The sequence below is a fragment of the Pteropus medius genome, unplaced genomic scaffold (genome assembly GCF_902729225.1).
Source record: "Pteropus medius unplaced genomic scaffold, Ma_sr-lr_union100, whole genome shotgun sequence".
Lineage (NCBI taxonomy): Eukaryota > Metazoa > Chordata > Mammalia > Chiroptera > Pteropodidae > Pteropus > Pteropus medius.
The window spans coordinates 17,059,605-17,087,292 of NW_024349519.1; the positions used below are offsets into that span (position 1 = coordinate 17,059,605).

The 27,688-nt window shown below is 35.7% G+C and overlaps 2 protein-coding genes across 3 annotated transcripts; both read right to left on the reverse strand.

Annotated features, from left to right (window-relative positions):
* Positions 1-1,719: 1,719 nt before the first annotated feature.
* On the reverse strand, positions 1,720-11,196 carry SPX (spexin hormone). Of its 2 annotated transcripts, XM_039882543.1 has the most exons (7): positions 9,857-11,196; positions 9,346-9,426; positions 9,149-9,206; positions 8,492-8,554; positions 7,083-7,169; positions 4,871-4,872; positions 1,720-3,405 (listed from the first exon to the last, which is right to left on the reverse strand). In XM_039882543.1, the coding sequence occupies exons 1-7, from the start codon at positions 9,860-9,862 to the stop codon at positions 3,352-3,354; spliced, it is 351 nt and encodes a 116-aa protein (XP_039738477.1). In that variant the 5' UTR covers positions 9,863-11,196; the 3' UTR covers positions 1,720-3,351. The 2 variants fall into 2 exon arrangements, with proteins under 2 accessions (XP_039738477.1, XP_039738476.1); XM_039882542.1 differs by lacking the exon at positions 4,871-4,872 and having other exon boundaries at positions 9,857-10,378.
* A 3,782-nt stretch (positions 11,197-14,978) lies between these two features.
* Positions 14,979-27,628, reverse strand: GOLT1B (golgi transport 1B). The gene is made up of 5 exons (XM_039882541.1): positions 27,463-27,628; positions 21,664-21,755; positions 20,086-20,264; positions 19,308-19,389; positions 14,979-17,481 (listed from the first exon to the last, which is right to left on the reverse strand). Exons 1-5 carry the CDS (start codon positions 27,485-27,487, stop codon positions 17,443-17,445), a joined length of 417 nt encoding a protein of 138 aa, XP_039738475.1. The 5' UTR covers positions 27,488-27,628; the 3' UTR covers positions 14,979-17,442.
* Positions 27,629-27,688: the final 60 nt, after the last annotated feature.

Genomic DNA, 27,688 nt, shown 5'->3' on the forward strand with positions numbered 1-27,688 from the left:
GAAAAGTTTTGGTCTTTTCAGTGCTGGATCGTTGATGGCAACAAAGGAAGAGTACAATAACCGTGTGTCAGATGGTTCAAGACCAGTGAAAAACTGTAATCCAGCTCTCCTATTGCCCCATTTTTAGAAAAAAGTAGAATGGTGGATACAAGCAACAAATCAGGGCAAAATGGAAGATGGTTGCAAGCTCACCTGATTCAGGAAGAAGGGAAATAAATTTCGTAAAGCCCAACCCTTGAAAAGTACCCTATGGATACCAATTAACTTAGTGTCTGCAGGGTAGTTTGGACAGCTTTACACTGAAGATTTGTATTATAATACATTCTTTTGCTGATGTGCCAGAAAGATCTCATGATAAAAAGGGGTTTCACTGTTATAATAACCATGAAAATGTATCCCTGGTACTGTGACACGCTGTGTTCAAATGATACTGTTGATTGGTAATTAATGGGGTCATTGTTATTGAAAACATGAGCTATACAATAAAATATCTTCATAATATAAAACTTTAAAATTTAAATGCTCTTTTGAAAACAAATAAAATCATAGTTTTCTGATAGAAATGACTACAAATGACAGTATGCATAGGAATTAACTAATTTGCAAACATCTGGTTTTGAGTGGCATGTGTAGGAGTCAGAGTTTCTACCTTTCACTCAATCCTTTATTCAGATAGCTGCTACACTTGACTCCATCCCCTCGCCTCAGTTATTTATTTGTCCCTTCCCCAAGATTTGAGAAAGCCCGGTGAAAAGTGACAAATAGGATTGTTAGATGACTCTAGCACAGTGCCTTATATACAGTAGTTGTATTTACTGGGAGAAATAAAGGTACAAAAAAATGATACTTTTCAAAACATAAGCATAAGGTGGAGGACAGGAACTATAGAAAATAGTTTGTGTGTGCTTGACCAGCTGACAGCAAGACTTTTTTTTATGCATTATACCATACTTCCTTCCATGGTAAGAGTTAGGGTTAACAAAGCTAGTTTTACATATATAGATGAGAATATAAAATACTACAAGTGCTACGTTAATAGTTTTCCAGGGCATAAGAGGGACTGGTCAGGTGTATACTGAGGAGGTTCAAAGAGGCTTCATAAGATGAGCTCAACTTTCTATGAATTAACGTGAAAGATACACGTTATAAGGATCAAATCAAATTAGAAATGAACTCTTCCTGGAAGAACTTATAGTCCAGAAGGAGGAGACCAACAGGTTACATCCCAACTCCCCTTTCTCCTGAAGCTGAAGTAAACTAATAGAACTCAAGGTTGATAAGATATAAAATTTTATTTCTCATGACCAGGTAAAGCAGAAATATGAATTGGAGGCTGACTGTAACATCAGGGCCTCTTCACCTTCTCTTCTCTCACGATCTCAGTGGTGCTGTGGGAAGAGAGGAGGCTCCCACTGGGGAAACCCAGGGAAATAAAGAGTAACTGAGAACCCACACTGGAAGTAATATATATAACTAATGCCACTGATAGCCACAAGGGAAGTAGGATATAGAAGCCAAGAGGGGAAGAGCAACTGGAACTGTGCTAAAAGTGGTGGCAAGTCCAGTCTGGAGGCGGGGGTATTCTAGTACATGGATATGCACTAGCGGAAGACAGTTCCCAATTTTAAAATGCAAGCCATATAAATGAAAATTTTGATCATTTGTTCATTTCAGTTTTGAAACAGATAAAAATAAAGAGAATTGCAAAGACACCCTGAATTAGAAAGTTATGGCAAATAGCATTGGGGCCTTTATGTAATAACAGTTAATAGGCACATCTGTACAGCAGAAGAAAATTCAAGGAATTAAGTACTTATATTACTTGGAGCTGATTATTATTTTCACAGCTATTGGTCATTTAGACAGCTTTTAAAAACTCTGTTTTATTGTGAAATACTTGAGATTGTTCTAGTTTGCTATAGGAAGAATGACTTCATAAGATAGATTTTAAAAGTGTTCTGGGAATAGACACAATATTTAAATAGCCAATATATACAAGTCTATGTCAGATGAGTAAATAATTCTCAATAAATTGGATATATGCACTGTCTAGAAAATCCTTTAGAATCAAATCATAATTAATGACAGATGTCTATTATAATGCCATATAGATTTTTTTAATGCTAGAACACTTTTTGGCAGAAATCAATGTTACATTAACTTGAACAGAGTTTCATTATCCAATTATGAAACAAGATACAAACAAATCTTACAAACAGGGTTTTGATTACTTAACACAGTAAAACTGTGATTCCAAGTTACAGAGACATTCACGTATCAGTATTCTTTAGTTATTGAATAATGGCTATATACTAATGACAATAAGAATTAACAATACTTTCTACTTATGACATTTATCAATAACAACTTTCGATAATTATTAATTAACATGATGGTCATATTGTAATTACAAATACATTATTATGCTTGTACAATACATAATGTGTATGTGCATGTATTTCAGATAGCATTGAACTCAAATTGACTTTTAAAAAGAGAAAATTAGGCATATTACCATGCACTTACATTATCAGGGTGCTTTTATGTATCATTTTCACATCAAATAAATCCTAGAGTTCTTGCCAATTAGAATAAGCAGTCTTTGAGTCTGTTTAACCATGGAAAATGGGTTACTTCTAAAAAAACATTTGTTCTTTTTGCCCAGTGTAGGAGCAGAATGTGTCTCCATCTGCTTATTTCCTAGTAACTTTTAGATCCATGTTTCTAAACTATATTCAGGGAGCTCCCCAAAGAGCAAAAAGGGAAGCTCCCAACTATGGAACCTGTCACTGGCTCTAGCCTCACCAAGGGTGCCCCCTCTCAGCACAGGCCTTCTTCCCAGACACCCTTTCTCACCTTCCTTCATTGGAACTTACCTCTCCTGGATGAACTGCTGAGAGCATCACACTCTGCTCTTTCCCAGTGTGCAATGTGTCCCCCTCACCCTCTTTGGAGGTGGGAAAAGGGGGAAACAGAGAGGGAAATTCACTGCTGAGTGAGACAATGCAAGCAGGCAACACAATGAAAAAAAAGAATTATTAGAACAAGGTGGGTATTTGTTGTAAGAATATTTTAAAGAGTCTTCAGCCTTATACTCATAAGTGCTCTAAAAAAAATTCGAGAAGAAGACACAAGGTGATCTAAACAGGAGCTAAAACAATAAAAAGAAAAAAAGGCAATGATGTTCTCGGCTAAAAACTCTAGATTACTTTTGCTTTTGGAAGAATAAAAGTAGCTGTGCATGTTCCTAAGATTACTAATGAAGTGAAAAGGGTCCACAGGTTTTATTCACATGGTTTATATCTTCAGCAAGAACAAAACTGTAATTGAATACAAATTGATAAATTTTCATCAGTTTATCAGATTGTCTTTCAGGAACCTGGTTTGATCAGTTTTCTTTTCCAGCTGTAAGAAAAAAAAATTACATAAAATAAACACACTTTCTGTATTTTAAAAGAAGAAAAGATAAGATGAAGAGAACCTCAGGAAATAAACATTTAGTCTCCTAAATTATGCTAACTCATGCACTCTGCTACTGAAAACCCCCCAAAATTTGGTTTGGATTGATTTGGTTTTAATATTTTTCCCCCCAGCTTGAGACATATCAGAGAACTCACATTTCACTTATGATTCTCCATAATGAATGAAACTATAACGTAGTATGTTTGGTAGAAATCTGAAAAGGCCACATGTCTTGCTCTAAGTATACCTCATGTCTAAAACACCCACCATTAGAACCATTGGCTTGGACCAAGGTTCTTTCTCTGTATTTCCTGTTAAAAGCCATCTTACTTGGGAAACATGACATAGAAATGCATTTGCACATAGTCTCTTATTAGATGAGCTAGAGGTCTGGGGAGGAAATGAGACAGAAAGAAGGGACCCTTTTCTGTGGGACAAGATTGTAAAATTTTAGAGCATGAGGTTTTATTTCTGGGGCCAGGTCAGCTAAGGAGTCAGATGATAACAGGTTCCTGGGACTCCAAAAATGGGTAGAAAAGCTCTCCCTTCCCATTCTATCTCACGGTCCTTTCTGGCTCTGCACATCTTCCCAGCAATCAAATCTAAAACTTCACTGTGGATCCATCTTTACCAGTGCTTTCTTCCTACTGACTTTGACAACCGTAAGTGTGCCAAATATTGAATTTAGAAACGATCATCTTGGATGCAGCATCCTCTACCCTTTATCTATTTTTCATCTTTTTACTGCAAATGTTCTGCTTTCTCTTTACTCTGCAGTTTACTTTCTTGTCCCCAATTCCCTATAAATAAGGTTTCAGAAGGGGCACGGGAGCAACATATCATATCCCTGGGAAAGGGTTAAGTGGCTTCTTGTGAATCACTTTCAAAGAACCCTTCTAGCCAACACCATCTTCCTCTTCCCTTGATTTCTGTATTCTTACTAACCGTTCTGTTATAGTTCATGCTTATAATCACTCCTTTCTTGAAACTTTCCATCCTTGACTTCTGAATATGTTATTATTCTGGTTTTCCTCTTACATTCCTGATTGCTGCTTTTAATGTTACTTACTGATATGTTCCCTCATTCCTTACTGATATGTTCCCTCATATCCCTTGAACTTTGGGCATTCTCCAAGGCAAATCTTTTATTATCTGAGGCCTAGCAAGGATTTCCATTTTCATGGTTTCAGCCTTGATTAACTGAATTTCCAGTTGTTCCCAAACCTAACTGATTATCTGAATAATTTGAGAGAACTTCTAAAGAATAGATTCTCAGGCCTCACTCAAGTAGTACAGAAGCAGAATCTCTGAGTCTAAGGCCAAGAAATCTACATTTTTCAGTAAGTGTTCCAGTTAACTCTGATGGAACCAGTTCATAGATGGTCAGTAGAAAACCACTGAAGTGTACATCTTTATTCACTGGACTGTCTGTGTCATTGCAAACTGAACCTTAATTATATCCATAGAAATTTTCATTCCTTATCAGTATCACATTTTATACTCTCACACACAACTTTAAAAAATGTGCTGGACTCTAGATTCTCTTTTATACTGTTAGTGAATAGTTACCCCATGTTATATTCTTCCTTCCAGGATACTTCAGATGCCTCTCCATCCATTCCCACTGACTGACTGTACCTCATCACTTCACTATGCTCCTTCAAGTTCCTCACTGATTCCCATCTCTCGCCTTTCCTCTTGAGAAGTGGCATGGTGTAACTGAAAGAGCTATAGAGTCACACAGACCTGAGTTAAAATCCCAATGTCACTTCTTACTATATGACCTTAGGAAAGTAAACAATATCTCTCAAAGGTTCAGTTTTCTGAGCTGTAAAGATTAGCTCTAATCTGCAAAGGTTAATATCTGACACACAGGAGATGTTCTCATATAGCTATTGTTATTGCTCTTATTGTCATTCTATGTGTCATAATCAGACTCATCTTCCTTCACTAGGCATCTCTCTGCTGAAAATCCAAAAGGTATCTTATTGATTCTCAGATAAACCGTAAGTTACCTTCTGTTCTTCATCTCAGTTCTAGTATGTACCTCCTACATGATAGGGGGCAAGTTACTTTATCTGTGCCTCTATTTCGTCATCCATAAAGTATGTATAACAACAGTGTTTACCTCCCTGGGTTACTGTGAGGATTAAATGTATTAATCCGTATCAAGCGCTTAGAATAGTGCCTGACCTAGTGCATTCCAGTAAGCTGTCAGTTATTATTAGCTAGAAGTAGTAGAAATGATAGTAATAGTCATCATAGCTCTATCCTAACCACTACTCTTACATTCTGGTCTTCCACTGACTGATCACCCTGTCTTTTCACTGTAAAGGCCATTCTCCTTCTTGTTTTTGCTTAATCTGCGTTCTCCTCTGCTACCTCAGGGCCTGGCACATAGCATGCATAAATGTACATTTACTGAACTAAGTATTATAATTTCCTCTCCTTGCCCAAGTCAGCACCAGCCTTGCTCTAAGTTCAGAAGACCCCTTTATCCCATTTTCTTACATTTGCCTCTTATAGGTATTTTTTCACAACAAAGCCATAGCTTAAAGCCAGAAAGTGCCTTCTGCTTTCTTCCCATCCCCCACAAGGCCTGTCCAATACTAGGCACAGAGCACGTATGCTTTCTCCATTAGCACAAGTGTCAGAGCACTGGGCCAGCAGCTTGTGCTTTGATCACTAGACCACTCACTGTACCTTTTATACATTTTATATATACATTTTAACATTTAAATTATGTAACAAATATGGCATCATTATAATTTTTGAGAGGAAAAAGTCTAGGTCTATTTATTATGCTTTGATGACTTCTATTGTTAATAGTAATAAAACTTATATTCCTTGTTCATTTGGCTCTTAGCAACCCTGCACATAGATATCATTATTATTCCATTTTACCAACTGATACTAAGGCTCAGGGTCATCCAGCTAGTAAAGCAGCTGAGCTGGAATTTGAACTCAGTCTTATTATATATTCCAAAGCTCTGGGCAATCGGTTAGCAAGATGCCTTAATTCAACCAGTAGTTTTAGTGCTACATGGACAAAGTGTCTCTGTTTGAAGACAATATTCGATTACACATAATACTGGTTTAGAAAAATCTGTCTAGTATAGTGAAAATTACACAGGCTTAAAATCAAAACTGGTTCATATCTATTAGAGTGAACCATATGAAACTGCTGTGTGTGTAAGTAAAAAATCAGTGACTTTCAGCAATTTCATTTGGCTCAAACTTGAATAGTGAGCAATTTGCAATTATTTAAAACTCTTTGGCTTCGATTTTTTTCAACTACAAAATAATGAAGTTGGACTTCGTGTTTTTCAGTTCTAGAGTTCTAAGAGAAATAAAAGTTACAATAGGCTATGGATTGTGGAATTCATATGAATTCCCCAGTTTCACCAGGAAATGGTTTTATGTTTTCAGGACTCGCCCTAATGAGAAATATACTGGTCTTTAAATATTCTGTGAATTTCTGGGGTGAGGAAAACTGTTAATTATTTTTTAAAATCTGAATAATAAATAAATAAAGGCAACTTTGTTGTCCTCAACACAGAATCCCAAAAGTAATCAAAGGTTCTCTGTCCTACAGTTGAAAGACATCACTATACTTGTACCTTCTTGTGGTTTCTGCAAGGCAGCCAACAGCAGAGCTGCTGCCTCTGGAAGAGTCAGTAGTAGTCGGGGATTTGGGCTTCGTCTTTCTGGTGAAACAAAAATGCATGCAGATTCTATTAGTGTTTAAATATTCATATAGATACATTCTATTTTAGTATTCTATAATACCTGAAAACCTTTCATGAAATAGATTTTTGATTCCACAGCGAAGGGCCCCTACAGAGAAAACCAATTTTTATAAATTGAAACATTTCACACTTCCTATGGATATTAACTACAACTGGTTGTGTGTTAGCGGGTATGGAAGAGAATTTAAACTATATATTACACAGAATTTTATGACAGCAAGGAAGATTAAGATAAAGAGCTTACGAGAAATTTCCCCCTTTTGAGTTTAATAGGGATGTCTGGGCAGAAAGTTTTAAAAGTGATCCTGCTTGGAGCCTGTATTAATCTCCTCTCTCATTCCTTCCAAAGCAGTTTGAGATAATAATCTACATTCTTAGCCACATGTAAGGCAATTATTTGACTGAAGGAATATCTGCTAAATATTCAAAATTATTTCAAATCTAAGTTGACAACATGAACCATGATTTTAAAATTGGGAACAACCGATGCGGGAAAATATACCGTGCCCTCATAAAGTAAAAAGGTTTAATTACACACCCAGTTTGAAGAAGGTAAACAAAAATTTAAAGACCTACTATGTGCTCAGCAGTTTGCCATTTTTCAAAATAAGTATACTTTTTACTTTTACCATTTCGATCTTTACATTTTATCAAAATTAACTGTATTGTTTGTTTGTTTTTTAATGCAGTGCCACAGAAAAGTTTATCATGAAAAATAACAGTCCCGGGCCCCATTCTTTATGGCCTCCATTTATTAACTATTTCTGGTTTTGAATCTTTCGATAGCTCTTTCTAGTAATGTAATAGAAGCATACGTTTGAAGTTTCTAGGTAAAATCGCTATTTTATTAATAATAACAGTGTTTAAGTAGAAACTGTGAAGGTCCTGCCACAATCCAGGAGGTACATTTTGGGGGCAGTTGCATAGCTCTTCCTACCCCTTCTTATCGCAGGGAGTCGAACCCCAAGCCCTGGAGAACTCCCCGAGTATCTCTCTGCACACCGTGTGGCCGGAGGGCCATCTGAGCTGCTGCGACCTAGTCAAACGTGGGGGAGTCGCACCCTAGCTTTCGCCGCCCCTGCCACCATTATAGAGGAGCGTCGCGAGCCCCAGCTTCCGGCCCGCTGCCTACTGGGGCTCGCTCGCCCTGGCTGGCTGTCCGGTGGCGCCTGCGCCGCGTCCCGCCGGGTGGGGGGGACGCCTTCGCCCGGTGCCTTCGCCCTGCCGCTCGGTCCACTCTAAGTCGCCGGACTGGCCCCATCACCCCCTCGGTTACTCACCCGGCGGCGGCCGGTCGGAGAGGTCCTTTCTCCTACTCTGGTCGGAGATGAAGCGGCGCCCCTCTGCAAAGGGGGACACAGGGCTCAGCGCCTGCCCGATCAGGGACAATCGGAGTTAAACAGCAGCCGCTCCGCGCAGCCTCCGGGCGAGGAAGAGGGGACACGGCGGTGGCGGCAGCCGGAGGCGCCGGGTCAGCGTCCGCGCTGAGCTGCCGGGTTTGGGGCTCTCGACGCGCAAACCCGGGCTGAGCAAGGCACTTATGAAGAGACCAGAAGGAGGGTCTCCCGCCCAAGGCCGTGAGTGGGCTTTTGGGGCTCTGGAGCCGTAGTCTGGTTCACCAGCCCGCGCGATGTTTCCCAAGTAGCCCTAGAGTCGTCCTTTGTGCAAAGGCCAGCAACTCTCCAGTTTAGGATGCAGGATTTCTAATCAGACAGAGTCTTCCCTTTCCACCTTCCCCACCTCCCGACCCCCACCCGCCGTACTGTCCCTTTTTCTTCATTAACTGAGACCAGGATGACCTCGACCTCGATTATTTAAGGGAGCAAACTCGGTATTATTGTCTCCACACAGCTCTCCATCTACCCTATGAATTCATGCCCCCGCCCCCAAGGGTCTTCTTTTATTGCTGTAGGGAAAGCACAGTATTTGGTACATACGTGCACCCTTCAGGTAGAGCATAGCTTGAGTCGTCCAGTTCCTTTTTTCAAAGAGTCTCTACAACCCGGGGAGAAGAGAAAAACAGTTAATAAGACATTGCAGACCAGTCCACGATTAAAAAGAGAGAATAAAAAAAAAATAAGGAAGGGAAAAGAAAAAAGAACATTCAGGAGCTTCACTTTTTGCGTCTGATTACCTGTGGTGCACTCCTGGAATTTCCCATGAAAGAAAACACGAGGGCAAGAGCCAAGGTTGTTGCCGCCAGACTTCTGAATCCCTACAAGAAAAAGTCAAAGTCATTTTTGTGCTTATAGGACCTTCTGCTTTCTTCCTTGATGCCTGGACAAATCCCTTACTTTTCTCCTTTTTCTTTTAATACTCACTACCTCTTATATGGGGTGGAATTAAGGGGTGGGGAGGGGAGTTACGAAGAGAGGTTTTGCAGTCTACCTTTTAGTTAATCCACGAAAGTTCTCTTTTTAAAAAAAAAAAATTAGAAATATATTATTTTTATTATTTAACCCAAATGAGGAATTGTATGGAAAACTGTGAATATTTTCTTAGTAAAATCAAATGATTCTAATATTTTAAGGCATATTGTTTAAATATGCTATGGCCTCTAAAACGCTTATTAAACATTAAATAGATACAAGCTATAAATTTTTTTATTAGTTTAAAAGTCTTAAGTAAATAAAACCTTTACTTGCCTTCATGTTCTGCTCCTTTCCAGAAATGGCAATAACTACAACTTTCTGTGAGTTTTCCAATCATGTTCTGAAGATGGGGCATTTAAAATCTTAGTGACAAGGACCCCTCCCAATCTTCAGTAGAGTTAGAGTCCACAGGGACTTCTTGTCAGTCTTCAGGATTGAGAAGATGTGATGACTCCTCCAGGAAGATTCATTAGCAGGAAGTAGAGAAATGATTGATGGGCGGACAAAATTTGTTTAGATACTGACCACATCAGTAAGGAGATATTATGAAAATATCAGCATTATTGCCTTTGCTTTTCCTACTAGCTTCTCAAAGCATCATCATCATCATCATCATCATCATCATCATCATCAAAGAAAATAACTCCTGGCAGAATCAAAAGTAAATGAATAAAGTAAGAAAACTTGTTTTGGGTACCTAACTATCAAGCTATCAATGATGACTAAAGATGAATCATTTGAGCAGAAATGAAAAGGTTAGGGAATCTCAATAGAATTTGACATCAGTTATTAACTTTGTTATCTTTTCAATTATTTAACAAATATTTATTGAATGCCTACTATGCATTAGACATTCCTCTTTTTAGTTCAAGGAACACACACATGCATTAAAAAATATGGTCTCTGCTTTGATCAAACTTATCCTCTAATCAGGGGAGAAACACTCTAAGCTAGTAAACAGGCAAATAAGGCAATTACAGAACGTTTTATATGCTTTATAAAGCAAGATGATGCAATAAGGTAAGTGGTGGGCTCCTTTATGGAAGGTAAAAATCAAGAGCGGGGTGAGTCTGGAAGAATAAGGTGGAGTCAGACATGGGATAAATTGGACTGAGAATTATTATTCCAGGCAGAAGAAGGTAAAACAAAATCTTGGAATGGCGAAGAGTTTGGCTTCTTTGAGGATGAAGAAGGAAACCAATGGAGTTAAAGTTGTGTGGATATTGGGCCAGCTCTTCGAAATGAGGCTAGAGAAGAAGAAATGGGCCAGTTCATATGGAAACATGGTTATTCATAGCAAGAGAGGATGATGGTTCAGACTTGGGAGAAACTTACAGGAAATAGAAAGCTGTAAATGAATTGGGTATGTGTGTTGGAGGTAGAAAATACAGAACTTGTGGTTAAATTAAATATAAGAGTATGACAAAAATAAATGAAGGATGATTCTTAAGTTTTTGGCTTAAACATTGGGTGAATCATGAAATCATATTCTGAAATTGGAGAGACCTCATAAGGATCTAATTAGGAGAGGGAAATTAAGAGTTGTCATTTGGGAATACTAAAATTAAAAAAAAATATATTAGATATCCAAATAGAAGTGTGAGGCAGGCAATTGGAAATTTAAAACTCTATAGAGCTCAGCAAAGAGGTCACTAGCCTATAGATTTTTTTCCCTAAAGGAAGGAATTATTGAATTTAAGGATTTTAAGGCAGGAGAAAGATTGAGATTGAATGATAACACTTAGAGAATGAATGGGGTTAAAGAGGAGAGGCAGGAACAGAGCCATGAAAACAAATAGAGAGAGAATGGGCAGAGGGAGAGCCAGCAAGGAAGTTGAGGGGAAGTAATCAGAAAGAAAGGAGAAATTCCAGAAGACCACGGAAGCCAGAATATCCATAATGCTGAAAGGTCAAACTAGATGAGAGGCAAGAGTTTAGGAATACAATGTTTTTTGAGGACAAATGCTAGGTTGGAGTGGGTTGAAAGTGACTGAGACATGAGGAAATAAAGGCAAATGTGGACAACTGTTTTGAGAAATTTCACTAAAAGGGAGAAAGGAAAATGATTTTTTTTTTTTTAAAGATAAGATACTTGAGTTTGGTGGAAGTGTGTTATTCTTCTTGGCCTAAAATTCCTTTAATTATGAATTATGGAATTACGACTCTTGGTGGGAGGCAGAGACTTTTTTCTATTGTATGAACTGAAAATGCCAGACACTCATTTCTCTAGCTTCCCTATCAGGTAAGGTGTGGACATGACTTCACCAATAAGATGTAGCCACTCAGATGGGGGGGAATCTGGAGCTAGGGTGGAAGCAAGTGGGGATTAGGAGAAACAATTTCTGGTGCAGTGGTGTTTGTAGTAAGCTTGAGTTTGTGGGGGCAATATTGCCTATGGTGCTTATGACAGACTCTAGGATGGTGTTACCGCCTGCAGTGTCCTTTTAATGGTGTTTTTGCTTAAATCAGTCCAGTTTGTTGGTTTCTTCATGACAACTAAGAAATTATTTGCAAGACATGTATGCTGATGAAGATCAACAGAGAAGGAGAAATGGATGATACAGAAGATAAGTGAAAAAAGGAATGCATAGCAAGGAAGAGAGATAGGATTCAAAGTATGTTAATATTTAGTTGAAATAGTTATATCCATAGGCGGATATTGAACAAGGACCTGAGTACTCACCATATGCTAAGGTACCATGGAAGAGAGATGGTCCCTTGTTCTAAAAGTTAGAGCAATGATTCTCAGGTATTAATGTGCATATGAATCACCTGGGAATTTTGCTAAAATGCAAATTCTGAAATTCTGCATTTCGAATAAACTCTCAGGCGATGCTGATAGATGCCACTCTACTGATTGTTGGACATTTTGAGTAGTAAAGCTTTGGAGGATATAAGAAATGATAAAAACTAAACCTTAGAGTCTGTGTGGCTGGGAGAATGGCTAGCAATAGAAATACCAGGGAATACAGGGAGAGAACAAATGAGTTTGGTTGGGGATTGGAGTTTGAGGGGCTGATGCTATCTACCTGCAAATTCTTATATAAGAGTGATTGCAATTTGGGCTCTTGATATTTAAACTGGACAGTCATATACAAACAAGAAAACTGAAGTTTGGTAAGTAAATGAGAATGGAATATAGAAAGTAGTCTGTAGGTATACACTTGAAGAATACTTACTCCCTTTGAAGAATGAGCCAAAAGAACTAGAGCTATTAGTGTAGTGTTTTCCACTGTTTTAGGAGATGGGAAAGATAAAAACTAAAGACTACAAGATTAACATCAAAACTGGATAAAATTTTAGCATTCTTTTAAATATTAGATTTTAGGGTTTAATTTCAAGGGATTGTAGTAATATCTGAAAAAGAGCAATAAAAGAAATAAAATTATGCATGTGTTTGTGATTTAAACAATTCTTAGGGAACCCAATTACAAGATTACCTAACAAAATGCCTTTTTCTTCTCTATACCAAAAACACATGTTTTCTAAAGAACAGGAGAATGAATCCCCAATAAAACTCTGTTTTGAATTTACAATTTTAAGGAAAAGTAAATGAATGTGGTTTGTTTATGTTTAGCTAATGAATTCACAAGCAGATGTTTGACGTCAACACTGCCATTTTCAGTATAATGTGTACAAGTGAAGGGAACGGTTTTGACATGTTATCAATACTGTCATTTTATCAAAAGTAACATGCCAGAATGCGTTTGTTCTAAAAGGGCATTGACTGCCAATGAAATGTTTTTGTTCAATCACAAAATTTTAAGATTTTTACAGGTCTAAACTTAGAGATGGGCTAAAAAAAGTTATTTAATAAAAAAAGTTGATGGATAAAACCATTAAATATTATTCTGCTGACATTATGACCAGGCAGTGGGCATAATTGGATCTTAAACCTTTTTTAAAAGGCATATTCGATGGAGATCATTTTGCTTGCATCATTTATGTTCTGTGAAATTTTCTAGTTGACTGTATTTTTACATTGATTACTGTATTCACATAGAAAACAGCTCCTATCTTGGGTAAGGTTACCTGGAAAATATGGCTATTGATACTAAAATATCCAAAGTATCTCTTTGATGACAGAATAGAGAGGGTTTTGGAACAGTGTAAATGAAATCATTGCGTTCAATCTCCTACTTTAGCTTTATTCTATACCAGTGCCAGTCTGCCCCATTGGCCAGTTATCTCACAAACGAGTGGAAGAAGTTATTTCCCCAAAGGGCTACTAGTTATAGGAGGGGCTTTAGGGGCAATTCATTGGACAATGTCTTTACTACCTTCCTTTTACTTAAGGCTATGTATCTCAAGAATCTCTTTTCCATAACCAAATAAAGACAAAACAAGGGGAAAGTTCTGTGAGAAGACAAGGAAGGACAAGAAAGGTATGATAGAGGTAACCTTTTAATTAGGTCTTGAGAGGTAAAGAAAGGTAAGTTCATGGAAAAGTGTCAGTCAGGATTTGGGCATGCTACTTCTGTGTCTAACCTTTTACGTGGGTATAGGTAGCAGAAGGGCAGAAGTTGGAACTTTCTAGTTCTGAGGACAAAGTTAGATATGCCGGATATTTAATAACAGATTCAAGATTTCTAGTTTACCAGAGAATAGTCAAGACTTGCAGTTTAATTGGGTTCAACAAACACTTACTGGGTACCTTAAGTGGTAGATTTGGCAAGTTTTCTTTGGCCTTACCGAATTTATGAGCAAAACACTGCAGATGTTAAGTAGTTTTATTTAAGTCACAAATACTTAAGTATTATATATTACTTCCATCTTGAGAAAAAATATTTAAGCATTGTTCTACTAATTTCTAAACTCACTGCCTACTTTTATGGTGTACCTGAAATCCATTTCTACTTATTATAGTCATATAATTTGGAAATAAAAAATGATGACAATTTTATTTAAAAAACTGCACATAAGGCTAATTTTTGAAAAATAAGGTGGGTTATTGCTAAAATAATTTTTAGAATTTCATACTAAATATACATTTGACTGATGTTATGGACTTAATTGTAACCCTCCAAAATTCTTATGTCGAAGATGTAACATCCAATATGATGGAGGTGGGGTCTTTGGAGGTAATTAGGTTTAGATGACCGGGGTAATTAGGTAATTAGGTAATTAGGTTTAGATGGTGGGGCCCTCTATTAGTATCTTTGGAAGAAGACAAAGAAAGACCAGAGTTCAATTGCTCTCACTCTACCTACTATGCAAGGACCCAGTGGGAAGGTAGCCATCTACAGGCCATAGAAAGGGTCCTCATCAGGAACTAAATCTGCCAGCACTTTGATTTCGAATTTCCTTGCATCCAGAACTGTAATAAATGTCTATTGTTTAAGCCAGTCCATGGAATTTCATTAGAGCAGCCCGAGTTCACTAAGACAACCACCAATTAATAGAAAAGTACCCTTTTATTGAGAGGTAAGACAAGTGTATTTACAATATTCAATTGTTAGATCATATAATCTGACTATGAGACGTTTTAAGCAGCAGTATTTCAGGAATTACAATTTATAAGGGGAAAAGAAAAACATTCCAAATAGGTTTCTGTTACAGAAAATATATTTGAACAATGCCAGAAACGCTTAAGGCTAAGTAGAATTAGACTTTTTCTTTCATCTTCATAGCAATAATCAATGCTTTTTGTTTTTTCACTAAGACTGCTAATTTTGGAAAAGAAACAATACTTTTTAGAAAAACTGAAAGAAATGGTACTCCTTTTAGTCAGAGGACTAATATGTTTAAAAATAGCGCCTCATCAATGGTCCTGAATAAGAAATATACAATGCTGCTATGCAGTCCCAAACTCACATTTGAGATTAACCATAGACTCGTTTAAAACCGAGAACTGCTCCAGCCTCTCAGTCTTACTAAGGATCGGGAGATTAGCGAATCTTTCACACTTCTGCTTGATAATAAGATTGTTGAAAAAGAGATCTCTGTTACAGTGCAAAGAACATTTTGATAGAAATTCATGTCTACAAAGGAGTTAAATAATACAGATGTTCCTTGCATTAACAGATTCTGTTCTTGCTCAAAAGGTAGAATTAGCTAGCCATTTTAAATAATATGGGTCAGTCAAAAATATGTATAACAGAATCTTACAGGGCAACTTGTATAAGTCAATCCCCAAAATAGGTATATATTTGACACTCTCCAAGTGAGGATATTACTCTTTTGAATAACATTAGATACAACACTAGGTCTCTTATTATTCCATGAACTATTGAGGTAGTAGTCTCATTTTGTCAATATCATCTATTTTTTTCACAGATTATGTCATGGTTAAATGCCAGCATCAAAAGACAGTAATCCACAAGACTGAACCGTTAGACTATCTACCAAAGACTTTCCTTCTTTAAATGAGCAAGCTTGGGAGTTCTCTGTGCATCAAGAGATTTAACTAAAACTAACATGGGCTGCAATGTATTTTGTAGACATGTTTGTAAATAAAAATTATGAATTTCAATTATGATTTTATGCATTAAAAAGCTTTGCAACTGTTAAAAAAAGTCAGTGCAATCACTAGCGATAAAACAAATAGTACTATGGCTATTGAAATGTGTTCCTATATTTACTACAAAAGCTGCAACCTGGAAAACTGCTAATGAAGAAACAACCACTCTTTCTTACTGTTTCTTCCAAGCAGCAATGGTAGGGAAAAAAAACATTTTTTTTAGTGTAGTGTTTTTAAGAAACTATAACCAGTTTAATTACAGTAAAATCACCTCAGCATGTGAATTCAGATATTTCCTCCATGAACTCAAGATGAAGAGTGATCACATGAAGCATACATCATCCATATGGATTTTTATGTTATGAAAAAGCTGAAAATAAGGGAAAACTCAGTTTACATGAATAGCCCTTAAAAATAGCTATGTTTAACTTTTTAATATGTTACATCTTAGAGTACATTACCAATAAAGTTAGTTACTTTAGTTTGTGAAAAACACAATAATAAACCACGGTTAAAATAAAAAAAGAAAAAAGAAAACATGATGTAGAAAATCCATTTGGTTTGAATCATTTAGCATCTTAAATAAAAGACTTCAATGAAACAAGCTATGTAACAGACTACTTAAGGGTCAAGAATGCGTTTTGTTTAAATGCCTGCATGTAATGAATGATACAGATAAGTCTTAGGTTAGACTCCCAAGAAGTAAGTTACTCCAGAGTGTGTTGCTGACCAAAGAAATGCTTAGTCAGCTATAATTTAGAAACTAAAACCTAGTAAAGAATGACCTTTGCATATTCCAACGGAGAACATCTAGTTCAGATTTTCATCGGGCTTTAAAATACTAAGTTCAGCAGAATCACAAGTTTTATTTTAACCATACGTTTACAAAAAAAAAAAAGTGATTCATACATCAAACCTGGGTTTTCCTTGTTTTTAATATATTAAAATGACATAATCCAATCTAACTCATGCATCACTTTCGGGGACACAGCGTGACTGGAAATATTTTTGCCACTGCAGAGGACATTTCTAAAAAAGCAACTGCCTATGGGTGCTCCTGCACCTTCAAAATAAAAAGAAACAGGCACCATAGTTCTCAAAAGATGGCTGTGTTTCGCACATTGTGGAAAAACAATAAAAATCGCCTTCAAGAGTTTCAATATGCATTGTAACATAGATTTCATCTCCTTCAGTTTGCTTGCTGACTTCTCGGATCACTTAGATCACCTGTTTTCATTGCTTCTTTGCTAACTGCTGTTGGTACTTTGTAGGTATACATTTTTAACTTCTGTAAAGAACATTACGAGCTATTTCATGTAATTTAATTTTGTGCTGAATATTCTTCAAAGGATTTTATAAATAATATAATATTTTAAATGAGTCTTCAATTCGCGTGTTGTTATACCATATTGTTGCTTTCTCCAACTTTATCTACAAACTGCAAGAAGAAAAACGGACAATTAAAAGTAAGCCTACAGCATTATAAAACATTACATCAACATTTTAAATGTTGATTAAAAGCCCCAGCTTTATAAGATTCATGGAAATTTAAGATATGACTGACAATGATTAATTCAGTACTACTCACCACCATCTTCTGACATGTAAATGTGTCTAAAAAAATTTTTTTTTTCTAAAAGTTGTTTTTGCATGACATGTTATACATATGGCTTTAAGGGTGCAACGTGAGAAATGTGACACAATGAATAAAAAAAAATTGGAGAAAATGAAGTTAAAATTGATAGCTTAACAAAAAAATTAAAAATAAATAAAAAATTAAAAAGCTGAAATGTCAGCCATTCATGCATTAATGAACCCAATAAGATATTTCAACTGACCATTACTGTGGATCTCTTCGGGGCCTATGTAGTCTTTGAACAAACAGATTTAACTCCATTAAGTTCAATAATTAACAACAGCTATTGACTAAAAATACTTTAAATGTGTTCCTGGACTATAGACTGAAAGTGGCAATGACATTAAAAATAGATGTAATGATGCAAGCATAAATTTATAATTATTAAATATAAATTTTAACACATATTAAATGTAAGTGGTTATTTACTTTGGTTACCCTACCCTAAATATAAAGCAATTGGGCTTTCTTCAGCATTCCAAATGGGTGATGCAAACAAATATTGAAACAAAATAGTGGAGATATTTATTAAAAGTTATGTAACCAGAGTTATTATAAAACTATCAAAATCTAGTAATCATCTAACTCTTTCATTTCACTAGTCACATTTTTACTTAAGCAGTAATAGGAAACATAATTTATAGTGTTGAGCATCCATTTATGCAAATATTGAAGAATACTTAAATATGGGGCATAAATAATGATTACAATTCTATAACTAGATAGTTTAGTAAGTTCAAAAGCCATTCTAAGTATAAACTGACTATTGTATGAGTCTGGTGATTAATGCAAATGAAATCAATATATACCCCTATAAGCCTAGGTTCTAACATTTTATATAACCATAAAAAGGTGACTGGCACACTGAAATTAAAAGTTGCTCTAAAAGTACTTATGGATTCATTAGAATTTTAAGGTATATTTAGGTGGAGAGAAAGGTAACTTCAAATATCTAAGTTCTGGGCTGTATAGTTCTGACTCAACAACTGACTTGAGGATGGAAATGAAATTAGGCTTATAGTGGTACCTTTAGCTCTTTGAGAATTCAATAAATGCTGTGGACCATCTCTCTAGAAACATCTACAAAATCTGTAAACAACTTTTAGAAAGTTGATGGCCCACCCTGAAAAAACAGATTTCACAAGACTGTTTAAAGTCATAGAGCTGTGAACAGAATTTTATCATCTGACACCGAGTATAATAATGCTTTATTCAATTGTCTTAATGCACCTATTTGATGAGACAGTCTAAGAAAATATTCATGACCAATAATGATGCCATTTTTATATTATTGCTTCTAAAATTAGAGATCATATAAAAGTCAATTGAAAAGTGCCTTGAACCCTCAAAGAGAAAGGCTGAATAGCATATTAATCTGCGTTACATTAAAAAATAGAGAACGATTTTAAAAATGAATACAGTGAAACAAAATTTCAGGTATTATAGGTTTAGCAATGATTATTTTCTCTGGTATTCAAAGTAACCACAATCTATGTGATGCAACCAGTTATATCGTAATAAAAAACATCAATGAATCATGTATCAATTACTCCAACTTCTAGACGTAAAGAGCACCGAAGAGTATTTTGATGATTTAAAAATTATGTTTCTAAATACAGGATACTTACTGATCTAATTCCAGGTAAATTCAAGAGCGAGCCAAGGACTGGCACTCTTCTAATGAAGCCAATGACCACAGGAAAGAAGCCCCTAGGAGAGGGAAAAAAGTTCTCAGAACTTGCACATTCTCAGTTACTAAAGTCAACTGCTAACCAAGCAAAAAGAAAGAATCCTGTTAAAATTTAGAGACCTCGAGCTTCTGTTAACATTTTTTACTTCTCCCAAGATTTGATTTCTTCCTTAATTATGTTCCTATAATATTCTGCATATATACCTATATTGGCGTTATTACTATATCTTATTGGTATCTTTATCTATGTCTCAGAAATGAGAGAAACTCTAAAATAGATTTGGCCCTTAATTCATTTTCATGTCTCCTGTGGGTAATATGATGCCTGGAAGATACAATACAAAGGATATACATTTCTTGAACAAATATTTAAACCAACCTTACTTAATGGTATGCCTACTATTGTTTATTTATTTGGGAACTGGCACATGGAAAACATTAACTGATTAAAATCTCCCATAGTGTATTTGGTGCAAAATTTTTCAATATGTATATGCACTAAAGGAATTGTTATCAAGTGGCAGTAACTATATAGTTATCAGGTTTTACATAGTAAAATGCTAGATCTACCTATGTATCAACCTATCACTGTTTAGTTGATGAAAATAGCAAACATTAAGAGTATCTTAAAAGACCAACAAAATGAATTTTATTAAACTGAAAATACTTGACATACTGACTTACTGAAAGAGAAAAAAGTTAAATGATTGCCTTACCTGAACAAGAGAAAGAATCCATAAATTTCGAAGATCATGCCTATCAAAGGCCAACCAATAAGGACTACAAATACACCACCCAGGAAAAATCCCGTAGCTTTCATTTTATGTTTTTGGAAAAAGAATCTGAATGTTCTTTCTAAACCAATTACAAAAGCCAAGCCAGCCACAAATAAAACCTAGAAGAGAAAGAAAATGCAATATAGAAAAAGTAGTTAAGCACACTACATAAATTTGAAAAGGTCAAAGCTAAATATTAAGAGAAAATCTGGCTTTTAACATGGGCAACTGGCCAAAGAAAACGCACACCAAGAAGCAGAACCGAGGAGTGGGCTAAGCGTGTGAAAGTTGTAATTGTATTCCACTCTTCTTAGTCATTGTGTCTTGATTAAGTGGAGAAAGAGATAAACAATTAGGAAAAATTAGATGTTACTAAGGGACATTTGCACCTGCAGTGTTTTCCCAAGTTTAGCTAGATGGAGATGGCTCGGTCAAGTAGATGAGTGGCGAGGCAAAAGAAAGAAGCTGCCATAAATGTCACTGGAAGATACTGCTGGTTCTGAAAACTCCACCACGGGCTATAGGAGCTGCATGGATGGGAGAAATGCTGATACGGCCAAAGTGATAGAAGAAGAAACCATGCAAAGCCAGGAAAAGGATTCTAGTTTTATTCCAGAATATCTGGTGGCAGCAGAAATAAAAATATAGCCATATTCTCAAAAATACATATATTTTGCATGTTTTCAGACACTGGACAAGAAATGGTCATCTATTAAAAGCTTTCTTTTCCCCGTGTTTTACTCCCCAATACCTGCCTTTCTTCATTAGCTTTCTTTAGTGAAAATTATTTCGCATAAATATTTATTAAGCCTAAGGTTAAGCTTCATATTGAAATACCAATGCTGTTTATATTATTATTTATTAAAACATCGATTTTGAACAATTTTGTTATTCTTTATATTTACCAATTTCCAATTAAAAGCCCAATGGTAACATATACTTTAAAAGATATTTAATAATTATTTAGGGACTTTATTAACCTCTTAGAAGTTATTATTTATTTCTAGAACTCTAGTACAACCTCCACACATGGACAACAGAGTACACATTCCAAATAAACAATATACACGTTTCTTAACAAGTCACCTATTAATATAGATATATTTTTAAAAGGCTTTAATTGTTTTTAAAAAATCTTTTTACTTTATGGTATTGAACCGAGTGTGAAATCTTAGATGTTTCAAGTCAAAACATATTAACAAATTTACCAAGAATGGGGGCTATCAAGTCATCTATTTTGAAGTTCTATTTAGAAGCAGCCTTGATTTAATCTATTGTAAATCACATATCAAACACTTAACATAGGAGTCATGGAATTAGAAAAACCTCATTAAAATAGTTACATTTAAACAAAAAGCTGATGGGTTTAATTCCTGATGGAAACATAGGATGTAATAGGAATCTTTCTTTACATGAGTAATAGTGAATTATTTTCCCCAAATTTAATAGCAGGCAAGAATTCATTTGTAGTTAAAATTTCCTTTTGAAGTTAATTAAAATACATACTGAAAAACTTACATTTCCAATAGCCAACAGTGCTTTGTCAAAAAAGAGAATCATTCCAAAGAACAGGAAAAACACTCCAAATCCTGTTAATCCCATTCCAATTTCTGCAATATAAGTTACATGGTTAAAGGCTGAGAAAAATGAAAGTTACATTAAAATCCCTGTAAAGTAAGTATGACAATTTTTCAGTTTTGGTTGATATAAGGAAATAGGTTCCCAACATATTGCAGGTTAACTTTGTAATGACAGTCACTAAGATCTATAACAAATTAAATTAACATCAGCAAATTACCTTGAAAAAAATTTTTTTTATAAATTTGTTTATTTAAATTAGTTTCAAGTATACAGTACATTGGTCAGACATTTATAATGTTCATAAAATGATTCCCTCAATTGCTCCCTCCCTCCCCTGGCCCTCCATTTAGTCACCATATTAATGCTAACTGCATTCCCTCTGCCATGCTCCCTGTGCCCAACTATCAATTACTAATTTGTACTTCTTTAACACTTCACCTTATTCTCCCATCCTCTCACCAAATTGTCCACTATATTTGTGTTACCCTGAAATTTAAAATATGAAGGTAAACTTCTAATCCCTATATGAGACAGAGCATTTCTTACAAACATAAACATAATAGAGATAAATCAGGATACTAAACCTTTGGTTATACATTTTTTTCTCTCTCAAGAACACCTCTGGCATCAGACAAATATATGGTTTTACTTTTACTATTTATTTATCTCCTTTCATAATATATGGCTATTATTTGTATGTACAATATCTACAGATCCTTCTTTCCCCTCTTAAAATCAATTTCTTCTTTAACCCATTAGAAATGTTATGGTAGGTCAGTACAATACAATATACTTCATTTCTACACTGCTTCTCACAATGGCAACAGGAAATATTTTGGGAATCACGTAGCTGTCTCCTCAAAAGTTAAGTTTCAAAAAGTTAGGCATCACTTTTAACTTCTTGATGGTTTATTATGGATTTATTCTACAAATTTATCTAAACAATGAATCCATTCAGATATTTAGTCTGAGTCCTGAAATCATTTTCCAAAGTTTATAAGAACACTGTTTTACCTAATATTAATATTCTGAGTTTTTACTCTTTCATTTAAAAAACAAAGAATTGTTGATCAACTCCTGGATAATTGTTCTAAGTGCATACACAGTGGTGGACAAAATGTAAGCTTTGAAGTCTATGTTCATCTTATATATAAAACTAATAATTTTATTGCCTTTATGTAAAGGCAGAAGAGTCATCACTTTCTAAGATTACAGTTTCATTTTTCCATTAATGCTAGAAAGCACGATCCACTAAGTCATCTCCCTGATCATTTTAGTTTTGTTTTCAGGAAATAGTCACCAATCTTTATTTAACCTAGAAGTACTATCTGCATAAAACAATGAAATCATCATAATTTTGGAAACACAATTTTAAATACACTATTAGTGATTTCTGATCTGTTACTTAACTTTTTTTTACCTTAGTTCCAAAAAGCTAAAATCTAGGGCACAGCTACTTAAAAAGATTTTAAGCTATGTAAAATATTTTGATGAGTTGAAAATTTTTATCATATACATTTTTCTACATTCTCCACCTTCTCAATTTACAGTTAACTACTGCCTTCCATTCCAGTTACCTTCTTCTCCCAAAGTTAGTCCTATTCATTCAGGTATCTGATTATAAATACAGTGGTAAGTATATTCCACAGACATGAATTCCTCTGAAAATTTGAGATTGATATTTTTATGCTTACATGTCTTAGAAGAATTTACTAAATTAACTGTTTAGATGTCAGAGATAATTTCGTAGAATATGCACATAAGAACAAGTAAAATTCCATTAAATAACTATTTAGTAGTTTGGATTTAATCATTGGCTGCTGACTTATTTGAATATGACTAATTTCTATCTTTCGCAAATTATTCTGATTACAAGAAATTTTTGAGATGTTTGTTCAGAAAGGAAATTATATGGAAATACAGCTACTATGTATTGAGAATTTACATGAAATAGCCATTAAGAGGTACTTTACATACCTTACATAACTTAACCCTCTCAATGCTATTGCAAGGTAAGTATCTTTACATTGTTTTAGAGATGCAGGAAATTGAGCGTTAGAGAATTGACTTAGTTTGTCTGAAGTCATACTTCTGGTTAAGCATTTGAACTGGTCTATTTGAATCCAAAATCTGTGTAATTAACCATTATGCCATACTGCTCCCCACAGAATTTTTTTCAGGTTTAGTATGTTTGGTTAAATAAAGCTCAAGGTCATCGGAGTATACTGTACTTCTGGGGGAAGCATCTTTAGGTGATTCAATTTTTTTTTTTTCCTTCCAGATATATTCTATTTTATTACACAAGTAGTTGAGAATTTTCTAGTTATCTTTTCTCAACATTTTTCCTAGTTTATTTCCACTGTGTTCAGAGAACATACTGTAAATGAGTTCAATTATCTAAAATGTTGAGAAATACTCTTAGCTTAATTTTGATTAATATTCCATATGCACATGAAAAGAATGGGTGATTTAGGTTTAATATTAATTTGTTATCTAATATAACTAAGTAGATATTAGTAGAACTATTAGAAATTGACTTCAGTGAAAAAGGATAATGTCTGAATATTGTTTTACATTTAACGAATGTTTATACAAATACACTGTAATTGCTTTAATAAAATTGTGAGGTAAAAAAGTAGCACCAGCCCTACATTTCATATGGGCACCAAGGACTCACAGAGATTCGTGACTTACCCTTGACCAAAGAGCCAGCAAATGTGTGTGGTGGTGGGGGTGGGGTGGGTGGGACAAGCAGTGGTGGTACAGAGTCAGGCTAGAATTCAAATGCAGTCTACAAGATCCACAGTCTGAATAACTATAAAATGGAAACCAAAACATTCCTACTATTTTATCCAGTGTAGTCCAGCAGGAGATCTTTTTAATATCTTTGCCAAAACTGGCACTGGCATGATGTTGCCAAGTATTCCCTGATCTGAATAGCCAAAAGTCTCAAAATGGCCTCACTGTACATTTTTCTCATCCCCAGAATTCCCTTCTTCCCTATGCCTATGCATGAGCCTGCTGGTTGTTAAAGCCCTGCATACAGTTGCCCTCTCACCACCAGAATCACACTCAGTAAAATAAATTTATCTTCCTTTTGTGCACTACCGAACCAAATTTCCTCTTGCCCGTATGGGGTGTGTGTGTGTGTTTAAATAACAATCTGATAAAAGCAATCTAATAAAATGAATTTGTCTAAAGTAAAAAGTTTATTGTAGAAATTTTATAAGGAAATATATGCTAAATCCAAAGGTAGTAACTGTTAGCATTTTGGTATCTTATTTTAAATATTTTAAAGCAGCATATCTTTCTTTCTATAACCTTTAAAAATAGAAAATGTCAGAATAAAGAACTCAACTGACATAAAGGTAGAATTTCAAGATATGTGACATAATAAAGTAGAAATTTAGAGGTAGCAAAGGAACTGCCCCACTCCACCCCAGTCAATAAATCTTGTTGTTTTTATTTTTTTTGGATGGGGGGAATGCTATTATAGAAACCCTTAAAACGGTCACGAATTGTTATTTACTCTGATCATTGCTGGGTCACTCTCTCCCAGAATCAGAATCCTGGAATAATCTTGGCAAATCACTTGAATAATGGCCAATTCCTACAGTTGAACACACACACACAACATCATTTGAAATCCAAAGAGCTTCTGGTTCATTAATCATTTTATGTTCCAATCTACTGTCCTACCTAAAAGATTTGGCAGAATAGCAGCAAAGAGCATAATTTCATCATTCTCATCAATTTAATGAAGTGAGGAGAATGCTTCCCATTCTGCCCATATTCCAACCTAGCTTCCTTGTTTTAGTTTTTTGGAGGGATATAAATCATGCATTTGTCCCTATAATAAATCTTCAATAGAAAAGAATAATTATGCACAAAGTAAATAATTCATATTTTTATCTAGGTAATAATCATAGACTCAGATAGGAAGAGTAATAATACTTTACAGTTAGATAGGAAAACTATGTAGAGTTTTAGTACTTCCTCTGAGTAATTAGTAGAATTAGAAATAAATTCTAGTAATTTATCTATATAATTCTGCTGATTTCCTTGGGCAACTTAATTTTAGTTCTGAGTTTCAATCAAGAGGAACGGAGCACTGTGTTTCATAAAGAAAAGAGGCTCTGAATATCTTTTTGGTAGTCAAAAAAATGCATAATACAAAGGATAAAATCTATCTACTGTTGAAACTTTTTGTTATGGAAGAATTGCATCATTCTAAGATCGATATCAAGTAAAGTTTAAATCCAGTCTTTTCTATACTAGTATGGTACAGTAAAAGGAACAAAGGTTTTTAAGACAGCAAGTAGAGCTGGCATCATCTTGTTTCTGTTACGTTCCTTAAGACAATACACTGAATTTCTTTTGAGCCTCCTTTAATTTATAAAAGAGATACACTATTCTCTGCCTTACAGAGCTCTTATAATAAGTGTAACAATTTACACTACACGATTTATACAAAAGCATATGGTAAACTGAAAGATGTGTTTATACAGTTGCTAGTTTTTATCACAACAGTTTGGTTTTTTTTCTTTTAAAGGAGGCTCAAAAGATTTCCTCCAATCAGAACAGGTTGAGGCCAAAAGGCCTTCCTGGGCCAGGGCAGGTGGATCCAAAGAGCAGACCCAGTCCAACCACAGGAAGAGAGATTGATTGGAATGGCAGTTGTGTGTAGGTCCTTAGAAGCTCTGTGAAGTTCCAGTCAGCCATGCCTTGAATCCAGTTAATATTTCGGTTTAAAATAGGGCATTTTATATGAAGTTCTATTTTCATTTTAACAGATTGTTTAATTCTTAAAGTTTTGAAAATCCAAGTAAGTTAACCAGAATAAGAAATGAAAGGCATGGCTGATGAATCAAAGTGAGACAAAAAGAATATCACGACCACCGAAAGATAGGGTTGAGTAGATATGTAAATAAAAATGATTAAGATCGACAACAAGGGGTAGGAAAGTGGAAATATTACATTGAAAGAAAAGGAAACAGAGAGCAATGCCATCCTTAGGGATAAGATAGGCCCGGAGAACTCTGAGGTAGGCAGAGAGAGATGCTAAAATAATAAAACAAGCCACAAACCACAATATACAATATTAATAAAAGAAACCCTTTAACATAAAATGATTTTTACTATTATGGAAGCATCAGCTGGTAAGAAAGTGAAGCAATTTCAAGAGATTTTTGGAAGGTTGCTTTCATTGGAGGCAAAAAGCGATTATTCAAAATATTTAAATGTGAACATATTTTCAAACATAGCCTTCAATAGGTGACATTTAAAACACCGCCTCCCAACCAGTCAGTAACTTATAGAGAACCCCAAATCAGTCTTGTGCAGAAACGTCAAGAGTGGGCCGCGGACACTGCACATCAAACTTTCTCTTTTGGCTGTCCGCAAGAACAAAGTGCCCATCTCACTAGGGATGAGAGAGCGGCGCGACCCTCGTGTCAGACAGACCCTCAGCGAAAGCTCCACCTCCCCAGCCCCGGCGTCTCCAGACCCCACAGAGGCGTCTCCAGTCTCCACCCAGGCTAGGTCGCCACTGCAAGTCCAGCCCTCTCTCCCTCAAGGCAACCCTCCAGGTCACCGCAGTCCTAACTCAGTTTCGCAGGCCGCCGCTGCCAATGCGAAGCTTCATTCATTGACCTGGGCGGAAGGGCGGTGGGCGAGACTCAGCCCGAGCAAGGGGTGTACAAGGTTCGAGGCGGGGACTCCGGGGCAGGTGCTTACTCTGGGTGTCCGTTAAGGAGATCATGACTGCAGCGGTGAGGGCAACGACGACAGCACCTCGAGGAGGCCAGGGTGTGAAGCAAAGTCGAGAGTAATGAAGCCTGGAAACAGCTCAGGCAAGAGCCGCCACGTCTTCCGGAAACACGCAGCCACCCCACCCCAGCTTCAAGACTAATTCTCATTGGCTAAACCCGCTCCCAATATCAACCAATAACCTATAGTCTTG